The 11,486-nt window shown below is 42.6% G+C and overlaps 1 protein-coding gene across 2 annotated transcripts; it reads right to left on the minus strand.

Annotated features, from left to right (window-relative positions):
- Positions 1-334: 334 nt before the first annotated feature.
- Positions 335-9,843, minus strand: rcor1 (REST corepressor 1). 2 transcript variants are annotated; one of them, XM_026308371.2, is made up of 13 exons: positions 9,071-9,840; positions 8,929-8,988; positions 3,180-3,260; positions 3,052-3,104; positions 2,812-2,973; positions 2,594-2,712; positions 2,433-2,508; positions 2,276-2,326; positions 2,046-2,192; positions 1,889-1,966; positions 1,723-1,780; positions 1,318-1,565; positions 335-870 (listed from the first exon to the last, which is right to left on the minus strand). In XM_026308371.2, the coding sequence occupies exons 1-13, from the start codon at positions 9,258-9,260 to the stop codon at positions 826-828; spliced, it is 1,368 nt and encodes a 455-aa protein (XP_026164156.1). In that variant the 5' UTR covers positions 9,261-9,840; the 3' UTR covers positions 335-825. The 2 variants fall into 2 exon arrangements, with proteins under 2 accessions (XP_026164156.1, XP_026164158.1); XM_026308373.2 differs by lacking the exon at positions 8,929-8,988 and having other exon boundaries at positions 9,071-9,843.
- Between the last annotated feature and the right edge of the window lie 1,643 nt (positions 9,844-11,486).

Below are 11,486 nucleotides of genomic sequence, written 5' to 3' on the forward strand. Positions count from 1 at the left end.
AAAAATCTTCTCTTGATTTGTCCAGTTCTGACTATTTGAGCTTCACATGAACCACTTCCATTTTTAAGACCAGTATGCCCTGGGTCTGACACAGGGGTTCCTCTGGAATGCAAACCATAGAAACATTATAAAGAACCGGCAATGATAAATTAACCACAGCTCTGATGGTTTTTATGTGGGAAAAACACATCAGTTGTGTTTTATTTATTTGTTTTTTAAAAAAAACTATTACACATAGATTTAGAAGGGGTCCAATAAAAATACACCAGTCCAATACATCTGACCTTTGACCCAAGTAACCATGGAAACCTGAGACAAATTTTTGACCCCAGGCTGAAAAAAAGGCTCAAAAAGAAGAAACACCTGTGTTTATTAATGAACTTTGGTTAAACTGTCACTCCTCTAAAAAGGCCTAAAATCCAAACAGGATGACATCATCAGGACAGGACACACCCCTATATCATCCAAAACCTCCACACTCCCAAGACAGAAAAAAACCCTGATAAATCCAAACAAAAGCAGATTTTAAACTGTAAATACGATTCAATAGAAGTAAAAGTAAAAAAAAAAAAAAAAAGAAACATCCCCCTCAAACTTTGATTGACACGTCATGTCTGACTTCACATTGGTCCAGAGAGCAGTGATGTCAGGAGACAGTTCATGATACTAACCTCAAATGTGATCAGACAGCGGATAAATAAAATACACAAAATGATACACTGAGAAATTAAAATAAAAACATGACATCATAAAACAAGTAGGGTGAGATCAGCGTACGGGTGGGCATGGTCATATTTCTGAGGGGTGGAGTCCGTTTAGAGGGTCTCAGGAGGCCAGAGGCTTCAGGGAGTCCCCCATAGAGGACGAGTCCTGTAGGACAGAGTAGAACCACAGGGGAGTTGCATTAGAGCTGTATTCTCATAAAAGTATTGGTCTGAAAAAAAGACATCCTTCATCATGGCAAATGGGACGACTTCTGGCTCACCAGAGGAGCGAGGAGGTATAAAATAAGGGAACTGAGATTCAGCCGGAGTGTTTCTAGTCTTCAATTTGTCCAGCTGAACTGTTTGTGCAGAAAGTGCAACCTCAGACTGTTTATTCTAAGACTCAAACAGCCACTCAACTCACGTCCATTCACTGTCCAGACACAATCTGAATCACAGATCAGAGTGTCCGTCAATGCCACGTTTCTTTACATTTTTTTTCATGGGCTAAATTGACCCTATGCACCTGAACAGTAACTGTAATTGCGAACCAGTACAGTGATAAACTTGCACAGGATTCTGGGATTTGTAGTGAAAATTAATTCTGTCTCACCTCCTTTGTCTCCTTGACAGTGACTTCCTCTTCCTTACCAGAGCACATCTCCATCTTCTCCTCCATCTTGTCCTCCTCTCCTCCCACGTCTCCTCCCTCCATCCCGTGTTCAGCTTCCCACTCCTGAAGAACCTCGTCCAGGTTAAACCTACGTCTGTAGTTCACCAGGAAGTTCTTCACCTGAACCACTGACTTGTTACCAATCACATCTGAGATCGCCTGGTAGTCCCGCCCATACTTCCTAATGGCTGCATGAGATTGGGCAGGGAGAATGAGTCACTGACCAATTGTCAGGTTTAAATAAAAGTAATAAAGTTTTAATTAATTCAGGTGTGTCAGTTCACATGGTTACAGGTAGTTAGGGTATGTGTCAGTTAACGGGGTCCTGGGCAGTTCAGGTGTTACCTTGTACAGCGAGAAGCTGCTCCTCAGTGGTCCAGCGAGTGTTAAACTTCTGATTAACCTAAAAAAAAAAGCAAAAATCAACACAACACAAATATGAACAACTAACCAACTACAGACAAGCAACAAAGTTCCCATTCAGAGTTGCTGCTTGTGTGGGTGTTTTTACCTCAGGTTGCCTGAACTCATCGACACCTGCACTGAGCTTCTCCTTCAGAGCACTGTTCGTCTGTTTGATGGTCTGAATCTGAAGCAGAGAGACACAGGTGAGAACAGAGAGGCAGGTCAGGATAGAGACAGGTGAACAGACAGACAGGTGAGCCAACCTGTCTCTTGATGGACACTAGTTGACAGTCCAGGTGTCTGATGAGTCCCTGAGCAGATGAAGACGACAGCGAGACCACATCCTGCTGACTCAAAAACATTCCTCTGGGAGGACGTTTCTTCAACCGCTGAGACGCCTTACCACCTGTCTACAGGTACACCAACAGAGAGAGACATATCACTATAGACAGGTGAAGACTTGTAAATGGTGCAGGTGTTCAGGTGTTTTTACCTTCAATCCAACACCTGGTTTCACCTCTGACCTCTCTGATCCAGAACCCACCTGAAAACAGTTTAAAAACAGTCAGACAATAACAAAGATATTCAGTAAACAGCCAATAATGAGTTGGTAAACAGTAACGGTCAAATAACAGTGAACATTTTTTCACCTCCTTCTTCTCTTTATTTGGGTCGACCTCAGAGTCACTTGGAGGATTTCCATTACCATCTTCAACTTCATCATCACTGAAACATGAACAGTTTATTTCAATCCACCAATCAAATCAGAGGATCCACACCTGTTTTGTTACCTGTGCTGGTTTCAGCTCACCTGTCGTCTCTCTCTCGCTTTTGTTTTCGGGTCTGTCGGTCCATCAGACTGGTTTTACTGCGACTTTTCTTCCAGGAGTAATAAAAGCGAACCAGACTGGCCATCGTCTTGTCAGGCAGCTGAGGAGACAGACAGTCTGAATCAACATCTCTATAGAGCCATACACACTCTCTGCTGGTAACAGTGGTATAAATAAACTGGTTATACTGGTGAGATACCATCTGTTGGATGCGATGGAAGCTCTTGCCATGGAAGCTAAAAGCCTGTTCAAACAGGACTCTGTCCTCCACGGTCCACTCATCTGGAAATGGGGTGAAGTTTGGCAGATCAGCCAGAGACTTCTCAATGTTGTGTTTGTGCCAGAAGAGCATCCCCAGAGCCTGAATCACAGGGTTCGTGTCAAACCGACTAAAGGTGCAATTTTCACTAAGAAAACACGCAGCAAGTGTGAAATTTACCTGCTCCATGTTGTAGCCGTGTTTCTCTTTGGCAATGGCGATGTACTCGTCCACTGGAACAGAAAATACGCTGTAAACAGCAGTTTATGTTTCATAGTTTCTGCTGAATGAGCCAAGTAATTTCTTACACTGAGTCTGGTTCAGACAGTTGCTGGGGATCCAAACCAACATCCCGAGATTTTCTCTGAGCTGAGCTGCCTGGGCCACTTCTAACAACACACGGAAACACACACACACTGTTACTGGTAAATTATCAGCTCTCACAGTATCACTGCACAAATCAGTACAGTGAACAAACTTAGAAACTCCACAAATCTAATGGTAAAATCGTTTAACAGGGTCTGAAACCCCCTCTTGCTGTTTCCCCTTCATGTGATGAGGACAGGTGTATGGAGCCTTCGCTGACACGGTAGATTTACCTGCATTTTAATACCTTCTTTGCCAGGGGCAATGGAAACATAATGCAAGCAGCAGAACTGAGTTTAATATGGTGAATGTTTATGAACTGATTAAACATGTCGGCTAAATGGTTCCAAGCAACATCTCACCCCACATCCTCACCACCACAGACACAACACCAGCTACCGTACCCCTAACCCCATGAAGATGAAGTGGATGTGCAAGACGTCTTTCAGAGACAGAGGAAACACCAGGTCCCGATGGTGTGATCCCCTCCTGTCCTGTCTGAAAGTATGTGCTGACCAGCTGCCCCCTTCTTCACAGATATCTTCAACACATCACTGGAGCTGGGGGCAGCCCCCCCTGCTTCAGACGGTCCACCATCATCCCGTTCCTGAGAAGTCCTCCTTCAGTGGACTGAATGACTACTGACTTGTCACCCTGACACTTGTAGTGTCTCCAGGGACCTTTGCTCAAGTCCTCCTTTGGGACTTCAGCTCAGCATTCAACACCATCATCTCATAGTTCGTCCAAAACCCTCTCGGACTCAGCAGCATGGTATCAGCAGTGGAGACCTTGTGGTTTCTGGGATCCACAATCTCCCAGGACCATCCAACATCAGCACCATCATCAGAAAGGCCCAGCAGAGGATGTTCCTCCTGTGTCAGCTCAGGAAGTCCAGCCTGCCCCAGGAGCTGTTGGTACAGTTCTACAGGGGAAACATCAGGTCTGTACTCTGTTCATCCATCACTGTGTCGTTTGGGTCAGCATCAAAACACAACAGGAACAGGCTCCAATGGACAGTCCAGGCCGCAGAAAGAATCATCAGTGCCAACCTGCCCTCGGTCGAGGACCTGTGCACCTCACGGGTCAGAAGGAGGGCAGAGCAGGTTTCTGCAACCCCCTCACATTCTGGTCAGACTGTTTGACTCCTCTCCTCTGGACGGTGCCACAGAACATTGTGCCCCAAAACCACCAGACCATCACTCTGAGGGACAGCTATCCCATGCTTTATCAGAGCAAAATTTCCCTAGACCAGTATTAGTCCAGTACAGTATCTGTACATTTGTACAGCAATACTAGCAATACTAGCAATACTAAAATATTTGTATTATACTTACAGGTATATTTTACATTTACTCTTGCTGTCCAGTTGACTACAAAGTACAGTAAGAGCCGCTGTACACACTTGGCCAAACAACCTGATTCTGATTTGGGTTAATCCCGCCCAACCCTCCTGCTTTAACACCTACATACGTCACATTAATCAGTGGGCATCTCATTAAAAACACATGACAGAATTATTGATGTCTCCCAGGAGCATGACCAAAATGTGATATCAAACCTTTTCAATATGTTTGTTGTCGTGAAAATTTCTTTAAGGTTTGAGAGTTGCTAATTCTCAAGAACAACCACAAGTGTGATGAATCATCTCAATTTAATTACGTGCACACGAAGAAAAGTCTTAGAGAATTCTCTGTCCTCCTCCTCAACATTCAGGTTTATATAGCTTGACAAAAAGGGGTGGACTCATATTGGAAAAGACCCCACATGTTTGTTCAGGTGCCCTCTATCTTCAGGCCTTTACCAGCACTAAAACAAATTGTTGGCAGTTATTTACAGGCCTCTAAAACACTAAAACACTAAAACTATGCATTCTTTAGCCCAACACATTTAAGTCATCCTTTGACCACCTGTTCCATGCTGTGCACAACAACCACATTGTGCGAACAAAAACAATCTATGCTTGAACCAGTTTTGAGAAGTTAAATATGAAACTTTCAAGCACATCCCTGCTACATCACCACTGTAGCAGCAGCCTGAGGTAGAAGCTCCCATCAGCTTTTTATGCAGTTTCCTTTTGGGATAAATTGTTTATCTCTATCTATCTATCCATCTATCCATCTATCTATCTGTGTCTGTCTATTTGTCTGTATCTATCTGTCTGTCTCTGTCTTTCTGTCTATCTATGTATGTCTGTCTGTCTCTTTCTATCTATCTATCTTTCTATCAATCTGTCTGTCTATTTGTCTGTATCTATCTGTCTGTCTGTCATTCTGTCTATCTATGTATCTATCTATGCATGTCTGTCTGTCTCTTTCTATCTATCTATCTTTCTATCTATGTCTGTCTGTCTATCTATCTGTTTCTATCTATCTATCTATCTATCTATCTGTGTCTGCCTGTCTGTCTTTCTATGTCTATCTATGTCTGTCTGTCTGTCTGTCTGTCTATCTATCTGTCTGTCTGTCTGTCTGTCTATCTATCTACAGTGGGTACGGAAAGTATTCAGACCCCTTTAAATTTTTCACTCTTTGTGTCATTGCAGCCATTTGCCAAAATCCAAAAAGTTCATTTTATTTCTCATTAATGTACACTCAGCACCCCATCTTGACAGAAAAAAACAGAAATGTAGAAATTTTTGCAAATTTATTAAAAAAGAAAAACTGAAATATCACATGGTCATAAGTATTCAGACCCTGTGCTCAGTATTGAGTAGAAGCACCTTTTGAGCTAGTACAGCCATGAGTCTTCTTGGGAATGATGCAACAAGTTTTTCACACCTGGATTTGGGGATCCTCTGCCATTCTTCCTTGCAGATCCTCTCCAGTTCTGTCAGGTTGGATGTTGAACGTTGGTGGACAGCCATTTTCAGGTCTCTCCAGAGATGCTCAATTGGGTTTAGGTCAGGGCTCTGGCTGGGCCAGTAAAGAACGGTCACAGAGTTGTTCCGAAGCCACTCCTTTGTTATTTTAGCTGTGTGCTTAGGGTCATTGTCCTGTTGAAAGGTGAACCTTCAGCCCAGTCTGAGGTCCTGAGCACTCTGGAAGAGGTTTTCTTCCAGGATATCTCTGTACTTGGCCGCATTCATCTTTCCTTCAATTGCAACCAGTCGTCCTGTCCCTGCAGCTGAAAAACACCCCCACAACATGATGCTCCCACCACCATGTTTCACTGTAGGGATTGTATTGGGCAGGTGATGAGCAGTGCCTGGTTTTCTCCACACATACCGCTTAGAATTAACGCCAAAAAGTTCAATCTTGGTCTCATCAGACCAGAGAATCTTATTTCTCATAGTCTGGGAGTCCTTCATGTGTTTTTTGGCAAACTCTATGCAGGCTTTCATGCACTGAGGAGAGGCTTCCGTCGGGCCACTCTGCCATAAAGCGCCTGCAGTGATAGTTGACTTTGTGGAACTTTCTCCCATCTCCCTACTGCATCTCTGGAGCTCAGCCACAGTGATCTTTGGGTTCTTCTTTACCTCTCTCACCAAGGCTCTTCTCCCACAATTGCTCAGTTTGGCTGGACGGCCAGGTCTAGGAAGAGTTCTGGTCGTCCCACACTTTTTCCATTTGAGGATTATGGAGGCCACTGTGCTCTTAGGAATCTTGAGTGCTGCAGAAATTCTTTTGTAACCTCGGCCAGATCTGTGCCTTGCCACAATTCTGTCTCTGAGCTCCTTGGGCAGTTCCTTCGACCTCATGATTCTCATTTGCTCTAACATGCACTGTGAGCTGTAAGGTCTTATATAGACAGGTGTGTGCCTTTCCTAATCAAGTCCAATCAGTTTAATTAAACACAGCTGGACTCCAATGAAGGCGCAGAACCATCTCAAGGAGGATCAGAAGAAATGGACAGCATGTGAGTTAAATATGAGTGTCACTGCAAAGGGTCTGAATACTTATGACCATGTGATATTTCAGTTTTTCTTTTTTAATAAATTTGCAAAAATTTCTACATTTCTGTTTTTTTCTGTCAAGATGGGGTGCTGAGTGTACATTAATGAGAAATAAAATGAACTTTTTTGATTTTGGCAAATGGCTGCAATGACACAAAGAGTGAAAAATTTAAAGAGGTCTGAATATTTTCCGTACCCACTGTATCTGTCTGTCTGTCTGTCTTTCTATCTGTCTATGTCTTTCTGCCTGTCTGTCTTTCTATCTATCTGTCTATCTATCTGTCTATCTATATATCTATAATTTTTTGTAACTTTATAGTTTTATTCCACTTACTATTTTTTTTTAATACGAGGTATATATCTTACATCTTTGCTACTTTTGGCACTCTGCTGTGTATTTGTACTTTGCTGTTGCAACATGGCAATTTTCCCATTGTGGGACAAATAAAGGTCTCTTATCTTATCTTATCTTATCTTATCTTATCTTATCTATCTGGACAGGTAGAGCAGGTCAGGGCGGAGAATTTATTATTACACCTACCTGGACCACCAGAGCCCTACAGGTGACAGCTACTTGTACACAAATGATAAGGTGAACATAATAATAATCAAGGCTCAGGTCAATTTCTATTGCTGCAGTCACCTGTGTAAATGCACAACAGCCAGCTCCCACAGTGATTGGTTAGCTTTGTACAGGTGAGGAAGTAGGTTTGAACTTCTTGGTCAGCTCAATGTTTTCTGTCACTTTTCATGTAAACAATATGGATGTAACAGGTTGATTTTTACACTGTAAAATTTGCAGATTCATCTTTATCTGTGTCAGCCAGAGAAAGATGGATCCAGATTATTTTAAAAAGTAAAATGAGAATCGGCTGAAATGTTTAACAGTTTTTAAAGCCCCAGACACTGATCTCAGTTTCAGCCTCACAGATCTAATATCATATTCACTATAATTACACATCCATCTCTCCTTTATACCACTTAGTCCAATCCAGGGTGGGGGGGCTGCAGCAAATCCCAGCATGCAGTGGGTGAGAGGCGGGTCCACCTTGGACAGATCAGCAGCCAATTACAGGGCTGACACACAGAGAGGCTAGAATTATAATCATTCAGATTTTTAAATTCAGAATAATGTAATAAATGCTGTAACTCTTACCACCGTGAGTCATTATTGCTTACACACCCACTGTGTCCACTTTATTAGGTACACCTGTGTTTCAGCACTGAGATCACAGTGACGATGTTGTACGGACCAGCTGATGATGAATTATGGAGGATCTACTACAGATCCACTTCAGAACTAAACCATTGTTATAACACAGCTGAAAACATTTCTCACCATGTGAGACCACACAAACTCATACACTTCACACAGACACACACTGGGTGTGAAGTGTTCCTAATAAAGCAAACAGTGAAATTATTATGCAGCTGATTCTGGTCTGACTCTGGAGCAGCAGATCTGTCTACTTGAAATCACTATAAAACCAGGAGTTTACTTATGTCTTGAGAAACTGCAGATCTGACCTGGAATCAGCTGCAGTCAAACAAACATGAGCGAAGAAGAAGCACTTAGAACTAGAGTGGAACAGATGATCATATATGTATTGGTGAGCCAAAGGAAAATTTCCACCATGGTGGACAATGAAAGTATTCTATTCTATTCTGTCAGGGACAGTATGACATGTTCTACACAGGGAACACGATTAGACGACTGGAACCAGTTTCACATACTCTAGGGCTCGTGTTGTTCGAGGCTACTACACCTCCTGACTACCGATACGTGCTTAGTCTCTTACCCGGGTCAAAGTCCGGAACCACGGCTTGGTACTGGGGTCCGACCCGCATCCCTCCTCCACCTGCACAAACACAAAGCGGTTCTCAGCAGCAGTACCAGTAAAACAAACAGTACTCAGCCCAACAGTGACCGAGGCTACCCACCATGCTCCTCGTCGCTGCTGGAGCCTGAACTTCCTTCTTCACAGCAGCTGATGGTGCTGGTTCCATTACCGGACAGAGTCTTCCCGCCGGGGTTCGCTGCTGCACCGGGACCGCTGCTGCCGCTGCCGGCCGGGGTTCTGCCTCTCCTCTTGCCCGGAGCCTCCGGGTTTCTGTCCAGCATTGCCGGCATGGGGAGCCGGAGCAGGCTAGCTGCTAGCTGCTACCTCAGGCTAGTAGTTAGCCTGTTAGCTGAAGTGCCCTGCTAACTGAACCGGACCGGCTAACTAGGCTGAGAGCTAAGCTAACGGCTCGGTCCGGACCCTGCGGGAGGTGTCGGTGTGCAACCGAGATTCTGAGGCGGAAATGTTCCGTGTTGTGAAGCTAACAGAGGCTAACCCAGCTCCAACGAACAGATGCTAACTGGCAACCCGCCACCGAAGCTGCACGATGAGGAAAAAAGTTCCGGAACAAGCAGCCGGAACCAGAAGAAACCAGATAAAACCAGACCGACACCGACAGACCGGCTACAGGCACAAATCCTGCTGGAACTATCGATACGAGTCAGTGCATGTGATCAGAGATCAAACTCTGTCAGGCTGATCGATCACGGCAGGATCAATGAGATCTCTGCTGCCATCACAGGTCACTCATCCGAACTGCCGGTACTGGTCTATAACTAATCACTGTTTTTATTATTGATTACTGATTCCGTCTGCAGAGGAATATTACAAAGTATTAATTTTTAATATTTTATTACATTATTATTGAAATAATAGCCTATCATGATTGATAGGCTATTATTTCAATCATGATTGATAGGCTATTATTTCAATCATGATTGATAGGCTATTATTTCAATAATAATTGCTGATCATGCAGCTGAAAGTATTTATTAATTTATTGATCAAACGATCTGCTCATCCCTGCGTTAATAATGATTAAAAGAGACAGACAGGCGCCCTACCTGCAGGTACAAACACACACCGACGGTCTGCGTGACGTCAGCACTGATTCGTTTTTTATTAATTTCATTATGTTTATTCCTGATGTTTTCGTGTGTGATACACTGATCCAGGATCAGCCTCGAGTCACAGCTGATCTGACCGTGGATCAATTAAACTGATTTTCTGTGTCTAATCCGACAGTGAACAGCAGGGGGCGCCACTCGCCGTGTTTTCTTCCTCTGCTTCATGCAGATCAGCTGGCTTGTTGTTTTAGTAACACTTTAAACATCTTCAGATTTCTGCGTCAATATTCACAACTTGAAGAAAACTACGACTTTTGGAATTTACATTTAAAATTCAAGAAGTTCGAACCTTAAACATGACTGAAACCTGATTCGGCTAGGTACTGATATAAACTATCAGTCAATAATCCAGTCATTTGATTTTTCACACTATAAAATTTACAGTTTAGTATATGTATAAAATATAATTTAATCAATATGATTAATATATCGTACTAAATAAACTCGTCATGTCTTTGTAAATGTTTGTTTAAAATCTGAATGTAAAGAAACTATTTGTCAGGAAGGTGGAGCAGAATATACAGCAGACCCAATATTTAATGGAAATCCTCATGGCATATAAATATGTCAATTTATGAGTAAATGTACCTGTTATTTTCCACTGCTGATATATTTTCTAATTGTACTACTCCTGTTTCCATATTTACTGTTGCAGATGTTATTTTGTTGTTGTTGCACATTTTAACCCTAAATAAAAACATGTGTTCACGCCTTCTCACATTCCCCCTATCAGATCTTTATTGTTAATGTGATTAATTTCAGCAATCACACTAACAAAAATAACAATTAAAAACAATAATAGTAATTGTGATTGATCCAAATAACAAATAGCAGTGGCTATTTGACTCAGAATGCAGTTATTAAGCTTCATTCCAGTTTTTGTTTTTTCAGGATAATGAAAGTTAGTTATTACTGTTGTGATGCTGTGCGTTACTGTTTATTAAAGTGTGCACGTCCATCAGCGTGTGGAGCCATATTGGGATTTTATTATCCTGAAAGAGGTGAATAAAAACATTTTAAATCCAACGTGTTTTCATGTTCTACAGTCAGAAACATTTCAACTGGGCCATTTTGTAAATTGGTCCGATTTAAAGGGCTGTTGTCTTATGACCTTTGACATTTCCAGTGGTTGCACAACTGAACAGACTGATCGATAAATGACGCGGCAGCAGGAAGCATTCCGCTTTAACCCATTATTGCCCATTGATCAACACAGGAAAACTAATTGATCTTTGAACGTGATCAGGGCTGAGTCACGTGACATACAGAAGCTTTAAGTTCCGGAAAATGTTTCCACTGATTCAATAAGTCTGCAATGAGACCATCAATAGGTTGATAATCAGTAAAATCAGCTGATCGTGTCTCCACTCTGGAAACTGCAGCAGTTTA

The sequence above is a fragment of the Mastacembelus armatus genome, unplaced genomic scaffold (assembly GCF_900324485.2).
Source record: "Mastacembelus armatus unplaced genomic scaffold, fMasArm1.2, whole genome shotgun sequence".
NCBI classification, from domain to species: domain Eukaryota; kingdom Metazoa; phylum Chordata; class Actinopteri; order Synbranchiformes; family Mastacembelidae; genus Mastacembelus; species Mastacembelus armatus.